General features: G+C 67.8%; 1 protein-coding gene across 7 annotated transcripts; it reads right to left on the reverse strand.

Moving 5' to 3' along the window:
• Nucleotides 1-3762: 3762 nt before the first annotated feature.
• Nucleotides 3763-14820, reverse strand: SEMA6C (semaphorin 6C). 7 transcript variants are annotated; one of them, XM_054691265.1, is made up of 20 exons: nucleotides 14802-14820; nucleotides 12979-13028; nucleotides 11264-11435; nucleotides 9902-10016; nucleotides 9626-9689; nucleotides 9418-9474; nucleotides 9050-9151; nucleotides 8768-8858; nucleotides 8471-8590; nucleotides 8237-8325; nucleotides 7775-7992; nucleotides 7400-7531; nucleotides 6979-7131; nucleotides 6635-6808; nucleotides 6265-6411; nucleotides 5954-6031; nucleotides 5779-5834; nucleotides 5574-5618; nucleotides 5178-5273; nucleotides 3778-4935 (listed from the first exon to the last, which is right to left on the reverse strand). In XM_054691265.1, the coding sequence occupies exons 3-20, from the start codon at nucleotides 11379-11381 to the stop codon at nucleotides 3896-3898; spliced, it is 2895 nt and encodes a 964-aa protein (XP_054547240.1). In that variant the 5' UTR covers nucleotides 11382-11435; nucleotides 12979-13028; nucleotides 14802-14820; the 3' UTR covers nucleotides 3778-3895. The 7 variants fall into 7 exon arrangements, with proteins under 7 accessions (XP_054547243.1, XP_054547240.1, XP_054547241.1 ...); XM_054691266.1 differs by lacking the exon at nucleotides 14802-14820 and adding an exon at nucleotides 13664-13912; XM_054691263.1 differs by lacking the exon at nucleotides 14802-14820 and adding an exon at nucleotides 13664-13912 and having other exon boundaries at nucleotides 12979-13351.
• Between the last annotated feature and the right edge of the window lie 262 nt (nucleotides 14821-15082).

Below are 15082 nucleotides of genomic sequence, written 5' to 3' on the forward strand. Positions count from 1 at the left end.
GGGAGCAACCCCACAGACCTCTCCTGTCTCGCCCGCTGCTCCCCTCAGCAGTGTTTCGGTCAATCTGCCTGTTCTGCTCCCCACTGTGTCTCTGGTAAATCCTCTCAGCCCCCACATCTCTGGCCTGTACTCAGCTCTTGTGTGTATGAGTAAATCTTTTTAAAAAAAAATCCTGGTGGGCCTCCCCTAGTGGCGCAGCGGTTGAGCGCTGGCCTGCGAGGCTGCCCGCAGCCTCTGCAGTGCTGATTCCTTCCCCGGCCACCAGTGAGGGTCCCACAAAAAAAAAAATCCTGGTGAGAGAAGTGTCAGGACCATGGGACTGTTGGAGGGAATCAGAGAGACAGGAACCCAGAGTTGTCTGAAGGGTAATGTGCTTATGTGAAGGGGAAGTTGAACTGGAAGAACTGTCCTAAGAGCTCTCTGTGAAAGGGAGCCCCCCAAGGAGAGCAGCGGCCAGAATGCACAAGAGAAGGTTGAATGGGAGCCGCTTGGTGATACCCACCCCTGTGTAGGTTTGTGCAACGTGTCTGCGGGGAACAGGAAGGCCGTCAGAGCCCCTGAGCGTAGCGTAGGCCTGCCCTCTACTCCCACAACCTGCCCTACGGTTTAAGAAAGTTTTTATTGCATGCAAGAAGACACTAGCAGGACAATTGCAGTCGCTTCCACGTTTTACACCTTTGCTGAACGTCTGGCAGGAGGCGCAACACTTTGCGTGGGCACAGACACCGTCCCGGAGGTTTTCTCCTCAGCATATGGCTACAAAGACGAGGCCGAGACTTTGCCCCAGCACCTCAGCTTTCAAAATCTCTTCTATCGAAAATGACAGTTTGTGTGGTTACGAGTCCTTTAATCAGAACACCGCCTTACTCAACAGCATCTCAAGCTGCAGTTCAACAACTAGGGACCGAAGTAACTTCTCCAAGCAGCCTTTCCTACAAACTCCCTAAAGCAAATTTTGCTCCAACCTAACTGAGGAGGCATCTGCAAAAAGTGGCCACTCAGCAGTACTTATGGGAACTGCGCCTCTCTCCCAGCAGGGCCCAGTGACAGGAAACTAGAGCGTTGTCCTTGCAGACCACTCCCCTCCCTCCTGTACTTTTTGTCTTTCCCGGGAGGCTAATCTGTGTAACTTTCATTCAGGATCTCACGTGTTTTGGCTTCCAGTTGGGTTAAGCCATACTTTTGGATAAATAGTCCATTATTTTGAGCATGGCATCTGTTCCCCATTTATTACCCAGTCCAGTGTTAAAGGTGGGTGATCTAGAGCCTCCCTGGGGGCGCAGGGGTTAAGTCTCAGCGCTATGAAGCTATTGGCAGCCACTGAAGTACCAGTACGAGATCCAGCCCCAGCCAGGGAGCTACTCACAGGGCGCAGCAGACCTCTCCTGTCTCCCCACTGCTCCCCTCAGCAGTGGGTTTCAGTGGATCTGTTACAGTTGGACAGCCACAAAGCCTGTATGGAATTAGCAGAGGACATCCTTCCCCCTAACAGATCCACCTGTTCTGGTCCCCACTCTGTCTCTGGTGAATCCTCTCACCCCCCACACACTTCTGGCTTACACCCCAGCTTTTGTATGCATAAATCTTTAAAAAAAATAAAGGTGGGTGATCCTTAGAGAGGTTTCATAATTCATGGTGCACTTGACCCTGACACTCAAACATGTAATCTTAATTCTTGAGTCAACAGTTCTGACAGGTCAGCTGCTGGGTTAGCAGCAGAGGCTGAGTAACTCATGCCAGCGTGGCTCCCGAGTGCGAGGTAGTGGCATCGAGGAGACACAAATCCGAGAGACAATAATAGCTCAGGCCCCTGTGACTTGGTTCCCAGAGAACCCAAGATGCTGAACAGCTTTTCCAGCTTTGTGGCTGTGGAACCTTCTGTGTTTCAGGTCCCCAAAGTCTTGCACAAGCTGATGGACTCTGCCCACTGGGGCTCTGGTTTCTCCATAACCTCCCGTGATGCCTCTGAGAAATCAGCTTAGAAAGCCCTCAGGACGCCAACTTTATCCTCCTGTTGGCACATTCTGTTTTTTTCTGAAGACAAAGTTGGAGCTAATTCCTAATTTTAAAAAAGGACTAACAGCCGATTTCTTAATTGAGGTCGTGTTTACCCCTCTGTTGTCAGTGATAACTTCACTGAAATCATCCCTTTAATTTAGTCACTTTGTTGGGATGAGGTATTTTGTGAGTATTAATGAATTACATCCTTGATAGTCTATTTTGAGCACATAACTCTTTCCCACAGAGCAGTTCACTGAAGCCTACGCGTGTATGGCGAGTTGCAGACCCTGTGGGCTATGTTCTCTGCATGTTTTCCTCCGAAGAATGCTCAGATTAGTTGCACTGCTGACTTTCCATGGGAAAACTCCTGAGGCCGAGTGGAAGAACCGCTGCTCTCACGGCCGTCCCGTTGCTCTCACCGGCCTGGAGGAGGTTCTGAGTCCGGCTCAGGACTCCGGCCTGCAGCGGTCAGCATGTTCCTGCGTGCCGACGGGCGAGCGCTCTTCACGACCAAGTGGACACCAGGGCTTTCACCTGCCAACGGCTGCTCCGGGCAGCCACGGGCTCCGTTTCTGTACTATTTCCCCTTGGGGTCTATATTTAAAACCGGGGGTCATTCACCACTTTCCCTTGTGACCACCTCCGGGAGAAGAGCTGCGAGGTGACACTTGCCCCCCAAGGCTGTGACGTCCTGCCCTGTCCTGCCTCAGCACCTGGGGCTGAGCAGGCCAGTGACGTCACGGGACGGCCAGTCTCCATCCCCCGCGCTTCCCTCCGCTCCCCGGGAACCGAGCACTCTGGGCCCAGAAGGGCACCCAGCGAGGGACGCCGGGGCCCAAGGCCGTCGCCCACCACGACGGGGATGCGAGCAGGAAAGGGGCGGCCCGCGACGCCTCGGGGCGCAGGGGGCGCAGCGCGCGAGCTCGGGGCACGCGCACAACCTTGACAGCTGCACACGTGCCTGGAGGGGCGAGCGCGGCGCGCGGCTCGAAGCCTGCCCGGCCCAGCCCGCGGGGCGCCCTCCTGGGGCAGCGCTGCCCGGCGCGGGGCGCGCCCCCCGGGCTCCAGCCGCGGGGCTCGGCCCGGCCTCCAGGGGGCGCTCGCCGGGGCGGACACGGCCACGCGTCGGCTCGAACCCGGCTCGTAGATCCGCGGGAGCGGCCACCGCCCGCGCGAGGCCTTCGGCGGCCTCCTCGCCGGGGCGCTGGGCGGGGCGGCCCGTCCCTGCCTTTGGCCCGGGGTGACCGGCAGGCGCCCGCGCCCCGCCCCGCCCGCCCCGCCCGCCCCGCCGAGAAACCCTCGCCGCGACCCCGGGACGCGCGGGGCGGGACGCGGGCTGCGCATGCGCGTGAGGGCGCCCGCGGGACGGCCCGGGCCCCGCCGAGGGGGCTGCGCTCGCCCCTGCCCGCCCCGCCCCGCCCCGCCCCGCCCCGGCCGGACCCCGCAGCACGAGAGCTCCCGAGGGGCGACTTCAGTCACTTCCGCTGCAGCTTCATTTATTTCTCCAAAAACGCCCGCCCCTCCCGCCATCCGGGCCGCGAGGGCGCCCCCCCGCCCCCCGCGGGGACCCCGCCTGTGGGCCGCCCGGCCTCGGGGCGCTCGGGGCGCGGCGGCGGGCCCGGGCGGGGGGCGCGGCCGCGCGGGATCCTACACAGTAGGAGGGCCCGGCCGCCGCCCGGGAGGCCCCCCGGGGCCCGCCGAGGGGCGCCCGAGGGCGGGTTAAGGCAGCTCGGCGGGGGGGGGTTGCCAGCGCCCCAAGCTGGCTCGCCGAGGCGCGGCTCCCGCGCCCCCCGGCGGGAAGACAGTCCACGGTCAATAAATTAACCCGAGGCGCGGCCCCGACTCCCAGAGTCCGGAGCGGGGGGCCGGGCCACGGGGTCGGGGAGCGGCGCCCCTAGAAGTTGAAGTGGCCGCCGCCAGGCCCGGCCGGCGGCGAGGGGGGCCCGGCCGGGGGCGGCTTCGGGGGCAGCTGGGGCTTCTCGGCGTCCACTCTCTTCAGCGCGCGGCCCCGGTAGCCCTCGGGCCGGCCCAGGTACAGGAGGTGCCTCCCCGGGCCCCCCGAGTACCTGGCGGGGCCGCCCGAGGGGACCCGCGTGAGCAGGGCGGGGGGCGCGCGGGGCGCGGGGCAGGGCGGCCGCCGGCCCCCCCCGACCCCGAGCCGGGGAGCGGGGGCCGAGAGCGCGGGCCGGGCGGCGGGGGCCGCGCACCTGCCCTCGGGGGGCACGTCCAGCCGCAGGGGCGGGGCGCACTCGCGGGGCAGCGGGCCGGCGCCCGCCAGGAGCGCGGGGGCGGGCTCGGGCGGGAGCGCCCGCGAGGTGAACGGGGGCGGCCCGGGGGGCTCGGGGCCCCCGCGCGGCGGCGGCGGGCCGTGCAGGTAGCGCAGCAGCTCCTCCAGGGTGGTCACCTCCACGGCCTGGCCCGGGCAGCCGGGCGGCGGCGGCCGCACCAGCACGCGCGGCGCGGGCCCGCCCGCCGCGTTGCCGCCGCGCGCGCGCCCCGGGCCCTCCTTGGCGTTGTTCCCGTTCTGGTTCCACTCCCAGGGCGCCCCGGCGCGGCGGAGGTGCTTGGCCGGCAGCTCGGGCGTGGACTCCGGCGTGGGCAGGCAGGCCAGCTCCGGCGGGGGCACGGCGTCGGGGGGCGGCAGGAAGGTGGTGTAGAGCTGGGGCGTCTGCGCCCCGTCGGCGTCCTTGGGCGGCGGCGCCGGCTCGGGGCCCGCGCCGTGCAGCCGGGCCAGGCTGCGCAGGGAGAGAGGCCGCGGGAGGCCCGGCGCCTCCACGTCCTTGCCCCGACGGCGGTGCGCGCGGCGACAGGCGCAGGAGACCAGGAGGCCCGAGACGGAGGCGCCCAGGGCGAAGGCGGCGGCCACGCAGGCCAGGAGCAGCGGGATGGGGACGGAGCGGGCGGCGGAGGCTGTGGGCAGGTCCCGGCGCACGCCTGACCGAGGGAGGAGCGAGACTCAGCTCCAGGCGGCTGTGCCCGGACGACCAGGCACCTGGACGGCACCTCCCCGACCCCTGAGCGCACACAGCGGCCCGTTTGTGGGCCGCGTAGCCATGCCAGGGGCAGGCGCCACCCTGCGCGAGGTGTTAGTGAGCACCAAACACGGGGCGGTGAGGGGTGAGTTCCTCCAGTCAGCAGCCGCGCACCTCGCACCTGCCCCGCCCCCAGCCCCTTACCCTGCGTGTGCGCTCCAAGAGTGGAAGACTGGGGCCCGGGGTGGGCGTCACTGGGGGGGCTGGGGGTCTCGGGGGAAGGGCCAGGACCCAGAAGCACTGGTGACAGAGACCAGGTCAGAGCGAGTGAGGCCCCTGCTCGCCGCCCCCGTCACCCACTTGGGTCCCCCACCCTCGACTCTGGAACCCAAAGGTGCACAGCTCCAGCCTCCGCTCTCCTCCGGGTGTGGGAGGCTCGCCAGGCCCTCAAGGCCTACGGGCATTTACTAAGCACCTGGATGAGCCGCGCCCGAGCTCTGTGTGGGGTGAATGTGGGGCACGCTAACCCCCTCTGAGGCTGCCCAGCGTCCGGGTGCGGGGGGCTGAGCGCGGGAAGGGGTGGCGGGCCGAGGCGCTCACCGTAAGCAGAGTCCCCCGTGCCAGACTGACTCCCCGTGGATCCATCTGTGACGAACAGAGAGGAGGTCAAGATGGGGGCAGGGAAACCCTGAAAATCTGCTGGGGGTGCCTGTACGCCGGGTGGAGAGACAGACAAAAAGGCCACCCGCGGAGCCATGGCCACGAGCAGCAGCGGCTGCGGTGGCAGCAGCCCTCGAACGTTCACCTTGGCAGTCACCCTGTTCCGTGGGCTCCTGGTTCCCAGATGGATCCATATCCGTCCTGGGAGGAAAAGGGGGTGCTCAGGGCAGTTACATATCTCCCCGCCCCCCTCCAGCCCTCCACTTCCTCCCTCAGTGGGACCGAACTCTTTCCTGGGGAGCCAGGGGCCCTTCACTTACCCACCAGGCCCCCTGATGTCCACACAGCCTCTGGAGCTGTGCCATCCACAGTAGGGGTCCCGAGAAGCCAGGCAGCTCCTAGGGAGAGCTGAGTCACGTGCGGCTGGGACCTCTCCCCGCAAATCGCCTTCCCTCCCGCCTCTTCTCACCCGGAGGAGGCGCCCAGCCTGCTGTTCCTCCTGCCCGCCAATGCCTATTCTGGTCCCATCCCCAGACACGCCAGGCAGCTCCCCGCACACCACCCCTTGCATCCCGCCATGCCGGTGGCCCGGGGGGCGCGTGTGCAGCAGGGCCTGGCAGCGGCCCCTCACCTGCGGCAGGCCCCGTGTCGGGCGCACCGGCTGAGGGGGAGGTAGATGATGCAGCCAGAAAAAGCCACAAAGAGCCTGTGCCCCTGGGCGTCCAGCTCCAGCCCGATGACTCGCCGAGCTGTTTGGGGAGCCCGCCTCCCACTGCACCTAGGGTGAGGCAGAGGGGTCAGGGGGGCAGGCGAGGCTCCTCTTCCCCTGGGTGAGTTAAAGAACAAGGCGGGCAGCACACAAGTAACTCTCGGAGCTGGGGCTGCCCAGGCGCCGCCCTGCCCCCCCCATGTCCAGCTTCCACCCTGCAGAGCCGGCGCTGGCGGCCCCCAGCCATCACCTCCCGTTACCACTTCACGTCCCATCCTCGCCAGGGCCTCACCGGGAGGGGCTGTAGGCATCAATCTCTTCCAACAGGACGGGCTCTTGGCCCCCAGGCTCCCCCCCGGGGGGCAGCACCTTCAGCACTGTGCCGTCGCTGGAGCCGAGGAACAGCACGGTGGCGTTCCCGTAGCGACCGGCCGCGCCGTCCACGGCTACCTGGGTCAGCAGGGCCCTGGGGGAGGCGGGACGGGCCTCGGGTCAGGGCGGCCTGAGCAGCAGGAGCCCGCGTGTCCTGGCTCCCACTCCCGGACCCAGGGTGTCCTGAGCTCCCCAAGGTGATTCACATTGTGGGGTCAGAGGCTGAGGGCGAGGGCGTGGTCAGCGCTTTGGCCCCATACGTACCTGCTGGTGAGGGTGAGCAGAGGCTGGTGGGTAGCAGGTGGCACGGCAGGGTCCAGCAGCGGGTGGGCCTTGATGAAGGTCAGGACGTCGTCAGGGAGGTCTCGGGAGGAGGGGAACGAGGCCGCTCCACCGACCCCGGCACACGACCCTGGCCTGGGGGCACAGGGGCAGGCCTTAGGGGCAGGGCTGGGCTTCCAGGGCCTGTGATGTGCACCCCCCACCCCGCCGTTCCCATATGTGTAGGTGGTCCTGGCTCCCCTGCACAGTGACTCTCACGCAACCCCCCTCCCTGCGCAGCTCCCCCGCGGAGTCCCGCTCCAGCCCCTCCAGGCCTCGGGCACCGTACTCCCTGCTCATAACCCCATCTGGGGAGCGGATACTGCCTGCTTCTGCCCCCACAAAAGCCACCCCCATCTTGTACCTGGGGGAGGGGACCCTGTCCTCGGACACCGGGGTCCAGGCCCCATCCACACTCCTCTGCTCCTTGAACTTGCCCTCAAACCCGCGCTCAACATCATCCAGGTAGAAGGCGCAGACTGCAGAGCCGGGGATGCTGAGGGAGCCAGAAAAGGGTGCGGCTAGTGTCAGAGGGACAGCCCAGCCCCTCCGGAGACCTGGCAGCTGCCCTTCAGGCACCATAGTGGGCACAGCCTGAGAGGGCGGGCAGGAGAAAAAAGATGGCAGGGCAGCAGGCGGGTTTTGAGCGGCGCTTCCCCTCAGCACCCCGTGGGCCACCAGGGGCTCGGGCACTGGGCCGCCAGGGACAGGCAGCCACTCTGCTCAGGCCGGCACCAACCTGTTGGTCTGGGTGGTGAAGACCCCGAAGAGAGCAGCGTGGCCATGCAAGTTCGCAGGCCCGGTCAAGGCCTGCAAGACGTCGAAGTAGAAGGTGGAGTCCCCGGGGACGGAGCAGTTGAGCCGCAGCTTCAGGAAGGATGTCCAGTGGCGGTCCAGGGCCCGCGGGGAGCCGCCCATGTCGCGCTTACACACTCGGGCCACCCGCGAGAACTGCACCTGGGCGGCGGGGACGGAGCGGGGGCAGCGGGAGAGGAAGGCGGTGAGGCGGTGAGTCGGGGCAGCAGGAGAGACACGGTCGGAGCTCAAGGCCAGGTGTGGGCGGTTGGTCCTCGGGATTGAGGATGAGGGCACCGTGGGGCCGGGGCGCACAAGGCTGGGGGGCTTGGAGTCCAGGGGGCTGTTGAGGTCGGGTCAGGAGCTCTCCCTTGATCCCCACTGGCCCCCGTGCCCGCCGCCTTACCCTCCCCAGCCGGACGTCCTCCACAGAGACCTCGCGGAAGAAGAAGTAGACGTGGTCCCCATGCTCCAGGGCGTGGACAAAGTGCGGCTCTGGGGGGCGATGAGAAGGGGCGTGAAAAGCACCTGCTCCTGCTCAGGCGCTCCTGGCGTCCTGCCCACTCCACCCCGTCCCCTGCTCCCTCCATGGCCGCCCCGCACCCCCTCCCCAAGACCGGTCCCCCAGGCCCGCCCTGACCTCGGAGCCACTTGGAGTCGTACTTGGCGGAGCGGAGTGGAGGCTGTGGCCCGAGGCTCCTGTAAACCACAGCGTCGCTGGCCTGGAAGTCTGCGGCGGTGGCCGAGTACAGGCTGCCCTCTGGAGGGGTGGGAGGCCGGGCTCTGGGGACATGCCCTGGCTCTGGGGGCCTCCTACGCCTCTACCCAGGCCCCACCCGGCTCCCGCCTCAACCCTCCACTGGGGAGCCCTGGGGAAGACCCATGGGGAGAGGAGCCAAGGTGGGCGCTTCCTCCAGTCACAGGCCCCGGTGCACACCTGCGAAGACAGCCACGTTGGACTGGGTGGCATCAAAGGGGCATCGAGCCTGCCCACTCAGCTCCTCCCCCTCCTGCTGCAGCGAAGTGATCTGGAGGCAGAGGGAACAGGTGCTCAGAACTCTCGGGTGCTGCAGTCCTGCCCCAAGGACCCCCTCAGGTCCCTGTGCCCCCCGCCCCACCCCTCTGGACCCCTGCACTCTGGGCGGTCCCCCACCCCATGGATCCCTCCCCAGCAAACCAGCCGCCCCGCTGATCTGGCCAGGCCCCTCCGCCTTTGTACCCCATAGCTGCGGCACACGGGGCTGAAGGAGTTTGTCCCACAGGCGAGCAGCGTCTGGGAGTCCCAGGGAACGAGGACGCGGATATAGTTGTGGCACTCGTCCTGCGGGGAGGCGGCTGCGTCAGGACCCGCTCTGGCTGCAGGGCCGCTCCCGTGGCCGTCGGCCCCGGGGGGAGGCCCCAGCGCCTGGACAGGCCTCTGGCCTCCCGGAGCCGGGCCTGCCCTTCACGAGGCACCGGAGGAAGCCGGAAACCGCGATTCTCTCCCCTTTGTGCTTTCCTCTGTGGCCTGGCCTGGGAGAAGGGGGTGGGAATGGGGTGCAGAAGGGGCCCGTGTGGGCAGCCGGGGCGGGCGACCCTGCTCCTCACCGTCAGCTTCCCCCGCACGGCGCAGTTCTCCACATCCTGGCTCCGCCATGTCAGGTACTGGAGAGAAGGGGAAGACGGGGGTCAGGGGCCGCGCCCCGCCTCACCTCATGACTCCTCATGACTCCTCGAGGCTTCACCTTCCCGCCCGCTCCACCCCTGCTAACCGGCTCCCACCCCGGCCAGCCTGCCCTCCCCACAGGGCCCTCACCTTGTTGGGCACCAGCCCCTCCCCTTCTTCTTGGGCTTGGAGATCGAAGGAGAAGACGTGGTCCCTGACGGGAGGGTAGGAGGGATGAGAGCTGAGCCCCGGGGGGGCCCAACAGTGCAGCCCCGCCCCTCCCCCAGCCACACCTGGGCCCCTGCGCTCTGGGCTGTGGCTCGCACACCTGCCCGTGTCCCCTGCAAGACGCTGCAGGGGCCATGCAGGCATCCAGGCGGCCCAGGAGCGTGCAGGTCGGCCCACGCTGTGCCGCGGCCAGCTTACCGGGCAGCCACCAGCAAGGTCTGGTTCAAGGTCAGGAATCTCTGAAAGTCCAGCCCAAGCTCTGCCACCCCAGTATCGTCCTCCAGGCCACGGAACCAGGATGATGGGGAAGTACCTAGAGCAAGGCGGCGGGCGCTGAGGGCCAGCAGGACACCACACCCCACGCCCCTCCAGCCGCGGGAAGCAGCCGCGCTCAGCCGGACGTGAGCTGAGCTGTGGGTACCAGTCAAGCTGGTCGTGAGGCTGGTTATGAAAGAAATGATCAGCTAACCCCAGCCCTTCCCCGCTGCCAAGCGCTGCGTCAGCATCGAGCTGCATCCTCTCGGCTAATACGGCCCGGGAGGTGAGGACTAACAGCGGCCCCATCGATAGGCCACGAGGCTGAGGCTTGGGGCCATGAAGGAATCTGCAGAGCTCATTCAGCGCATTCAGCGGCAGGTACCTGCACTCAGATCCGCGCCGTCTGACTCCAGAGCCCAGCCGCATCCGGCCTTGGAGTCGCCGCCGAGCCAGCGATTTCCTGTCGCTGCCAAGCACACCCCGTCCCTTCTGCAGCATTCAGTCACCCCCTCTCTTGGCACCCCCACAAGCCTCTTCACCTGAGCCCCCAGGCCTCCGCCTCCTCTGACCAGCTCAGCGTCCCCCAGGCCCAAGCACAGAAGCCACGGTCAGCTGCACTCAAGGAAGCCCTGGGTTTAGGGTAAGTGGACACTGGCAAGGCGCATAGACTGCGTCTGGCGCCCGTTTGCGATTCTCCCCCAGTCTCCCCAGTAACCCAGCGACGCCTCCCTCACCCTGAGCCGAACTCCAAGTCCTACACAGAACAGGAACCAGAGAAAGGTTCTCCTCAGAGGTAGCGGGTTTCTGGGCCTCTGCTTGGTACCAGGGTCAGCAGTGGCACTGCGCTGGGTGCCACGCCCTCGTGGGCAGCTGGAACGGAGCCAGCACGGACATTGTTCCCGGCCATTGACGCGCGTTACCTCGCTTTACCCTAAATAGCTCTACCAGGTGGGCAGGCTGTGGTCTACATTTGCAGAAGAGGAGACTGAGGCAAAGAAAAGTTAAGGCACCTGACGGCAGCCCCTGAGCTGGGAGCGGCTCGGCAGGGCCCGACTTGCTAAGGTTGGCCCGGCTGCACACGCTCCGCTCTTCAGCACAAACGAGGTTGCCTGAGTGAAGGAGGCGGCCGGGGAGGGCGACCGGCCCGAGGGACCCGCACGCTCCACCTCTCTGGGCCCCTTGCTGGCCGGGCCAGAGGCTGAGGGCCTTCCCGCACCTGGTCTCCCACGTAGGGCTGCGCCTCAGGTCTGGAGACAGCGCAGGCACGGAGGCACAGCGCAGGGGGGCGGGGGGGGCACTCACCTTGCAGGTCGGAGGTCAGCAGAGGAAGGGGGTCCTGAGGAAAGGCGGCCTGGGAATGGGGAAGTGAGAGCAGCAGAAGCAGCAGCAGCAAGGGCATGAAGTGGGGGGCACGGGGCATCCTGTGCGGGGCAGCTCAGGCCCCAGGGGGTGCCCCCTCACCCATATGCTGGCCCTGAAAGCAGAGACAGAAAAGTGGGGGAAAGGAGCAACGGCCCCCACCCCACGCAGGCGGGCTCCGCCCTGTTCTATCCCCAGAAGACCCTGTGGAGTGGGGAGAAGAACCCTCTCTCTGGCACTGCCTCCGGCCCTGCCAGCTGTCACTGTCACTCGGGGCCCTTCCCGCCGCAACTGGTCCAAACTGGCTGGTAAGAGGCCTGCCGGTGTGACCCCAGGTGAGGACAGGACACACCCGCTCCCCCACCCCAGGCTTCACGCTCGGCCTCTCCCCTCCCGGCTGGGTCTGGGACATTCGGTAGGTGACACCTCCTGGCCCCCCTCTTGCTAACCCCTTCTCAGCTATAATTAGACGCTGAAGCCTTAAAATTATAAATAGTGACTCCTTGGCACCAGGAGGAGGAAGAGGGCACTGCGTCGGCCCCCTCCCCCCCAGACCCCGGGCTCCGGGGCGCAGGCAGGCCCGTGCCCAGACCCGGGCAGCGGCAAGGTGGCCACCACCCCCCGCCCCCGGCCACCCCCGGCCAAGGAAGGAGAGCCTGGGGGGGGGGGTCCTGCTCTGAGTTCCACTTCAGGGGCCCTGGCAGAGAGAAGCTGGGGGTGAGGGGCTATCTTAGCAAAAAACGAATCCGCATCAAAGCCAGATCAGAGGCTAAATTTAGCTCTAACTGCAGCTGTCTGCCCGACCACTGTGCCCCCTCCCAGGCGCTCCAGCCCTGTTCCCGCCGCCCAGAGCCCCCGCCTGCGCCTGCTGGCGAGAGCAGACCCGGGGACCAGGCCCAGGCCCCAGGACCAGGCCTGGCTGGGGTGCAGCTGAGCGCACCCCTTGCCCTGCCTCCTCTCTTCGGGCTGCCTCAAAATGGAAATATAAATAATTCAAAGATGGGCAGGCAGTTGTGGCCCCAAGTCCAGGAAAAGATGGGCATGCTGGAAGGCAGACAGGGGGGGCAGGGGGCGCGGTGGGAGGTGTGCACGGGCTTCCTGCCTTCTCCCGAAATTGAAGTGAGGGGCCAGGCAGGCCCGGAAATCAGGTCAGGAAGCGCGAGACGCGCTCCCTCCCCAGCCCTCGCTGCCCAAGCGCCATGTCCCCTAAAGAAGGCCTAGCAGGTCCATCTCCCCAGCAATTCCACTCTGGGAGCCAGGACCCAAGCACCCCACCCCCCGCCCGGCGTCACTGGTGGGAAGGCTGACGTCAGATGGGGTCCCAAGAGAGCTGGAGGAGGGGGGAGGGAGAACACCTAATGATGACCCCCTCCCCAGGGGCGCAGGCAGCCAGCTAACACCCTCCGGTGCCGCCAGGCCAAGCCCCCCTCCCCCACCACGTTTCCGGGTGCTGATGCTCCCGGAGGGAAGAGAAAGGGACACAGCTTGTCTCTCATCCTCCCCCTCCTGCCCCCCCCCAAGTTGCCCAGGGCAACTGGTATCTTCACCCAGGAAACAACTTTGGTCCTGGCAAGTGGGGAGAGCAGCCAGACCCTCCTCCTGCTCCCAGCCAAGGTCGCCTCCACCCGGCCCCCCAGGGGCTCCGGCCCTTCCCTTACCTGGGGTGGCGACTCCCGTAAGGGCTGGAGGGGGACAGGTGACCTCTGACCTGATGAAGGGACAGAAGGAGGAAAGAGACTGAGGGGCACGCGGCAAGGTCTGCAGAGGCTAGGGCAGTGGAGACGCTGCCTGGGAGAGGTTGGGGGGCGTGGGGTACCTGGGGGGCTGATACTGAACTTGGAGACAAAGGTGCTGGTGATTCCAGCCCAGAGGCATGACGGCAAGAGGCTGGGGCTGGCCCAGCCAGAAACTCCTAGAACTGCTGGACCCGTCTTGGGGAAAAGGGTGACCCGGAGATTTTGGGGGGCATGCCGACCACTCCCATGGCAAAACCCTCAGAATCCAGCCGCCTTCTCAGCAGAAGCGCCCTAGCTGGGGACAATGGAGACTAATTTGCATCTCATTTACATGCTCTTCATTTCGAGGCAAAATGCTCTGATAGCAGCACCCCCAGCCCCTCCTTCCCGGCGGGCGCAGGCCCGGCCTCCTCCCACCCCGCCCCCACCTCGGGCCGGATTAGTCCAGCCTCGGAAAACACTCGGTTGGCCTTTGCCTTGGCCCCCTAGACTTCACTCTGGCACAGCTTTAAGAGGGCTTCCCGTGGCAGTTTTGGGGAGCGCCCCCATCCCACCGCGGGCCTGAGACGAGGCTCACCCGGCCGGGACCAAGCCCAGCGGCCCGTACCCCCATCTGAAGTCCGCGGGAGGCCTGAGCGGCGCCCGCCCCCTCCCCTTGCTGGGCCGAGGAAGGGGCCCTTCTCCGCTCCCGGCTCGGCAGCCACCTCTGGGGAGTGGCCGGGGTCACAGCCAGAGTCTGTGGGGGCTGGGAGGGATGGAGAAGGGGAGACCGGGCTGGGGACAATGGCAGGAAGCCCTCGGGCTGGCCGCCCGCCCCAGTCCACCTTCCTCCGGGGGGGCCGGCGCGCCCAGGACCCTCGCGGGACGGGCGGGCTCCTTCCGCGGACGCCCCCGGCCCGCGCCGCCCCCGCCCCCGGCGGGGAGGCCAGGTGTCCGGAGCCTCCTGGAGGTGGGCCCGGGCCGGAGCTCGACGTGTCTCCCCCTCACTGGATCCCTCCGAGAGGGGCGGGTAGCAGAGTCTGGGCCGGGACCGGGTCCCAGAGCCACGTTAGCGGGAGGAGGGGCTGGAGGGCTGCAGGCGCGGGGCCGGGGCCGGGGCCGGGGCTGGGCGCGCGGGCGGGTCTCCCGGGCCGGGCATCTGGGCCGGCGACGCGGGGCGAGGAGGGCGGGCCTGGGGTCCGGGGCGCGCGGGGCAGCGCCAGCTCGGCTCTCCCCGGGAGACCTCGGCGGAACAAAGCCCCGGGGCGAGCGGGGTGCAGGGGATGGAGGGGCGCTGGGACGCTGCTTCTCGAGGGCCCCACGCCCCGGCCGGTGCCCCGGCCTCCCGGGAGGCGCCCGGGCCCCGCCGCAAGGACAGAGGTGCCGCCGCGACGCCGAAGTGCGGGGGACGCGACCCCTTCCCGCTCCGCAGGGCATCGGGGAGCCGGTCCCCCCGGGCTCGGGCCTCAGCTCCCTGCTGGGGGCGGGGGGCCCGGCTGCACGCCCCGCGGGGCGCGCGCGTCCAGCCCCCCTCGCGCTCCCCAGCCCAGGGAGCGCGACTCGGGGAGGCCGGGTCGGAGGAGGCGCCTGACCCTGCGCCCCAGCGCGCGGCGAGGTCGGCCGGGCCCCCGCCCTCCGCGCACCCCAACTCCCGACCCCCCGCAGCGGGGCGCGCGGCGCCCGCACCCTCGCGGGCCCCCGAGCCCGCCCGCCGCGGCGCCCGGGCCCGCCCCCGCCCCCCCCCCCCGCCCGACCCCCGCGGGTACTTGCTCCGGGTCGGGCCGGCGAGACCGCGGCGGCGGCGGGCGGGGGGCGGCCCCGCACCCGCCGAGTTCGCCGTCCGTGGTGGGGCGCGGGCGGGACGCGGGGAGCGAAGGGAGGGGCCGGCGCCGGGTCCGGTCCCGGCGCTGTCGGGGCGCAGCCGGGTCCCCGCCGCGGTCGCTCCCGCCGCGGCTCGGGCAGGAAAACAATGCGACCGCCCGGAGCCCGGGGCCCGGCCCAGCGCCCCGCCCGCCGCCGCCGGCCCCGCCCCCGCCCGCCCGGGCCG

The sequence above is a fragment of the Talpa occidentalis genome, unplaced genomic scaffold, assembly GCF_014898055.3.
Source record: "Talpa occidentalis isolate TD23 unplaced genomic scaffold, MPIMG_talOcc4v2.1 talOcc4.9, whole genome shotgun sequence".
Lineage (NCBI taxonomy): Eukaryota > Metazoa > Chordata > Mammalia > Eulipotyphla > Talpidae > Talpa > Talpa occidentalis.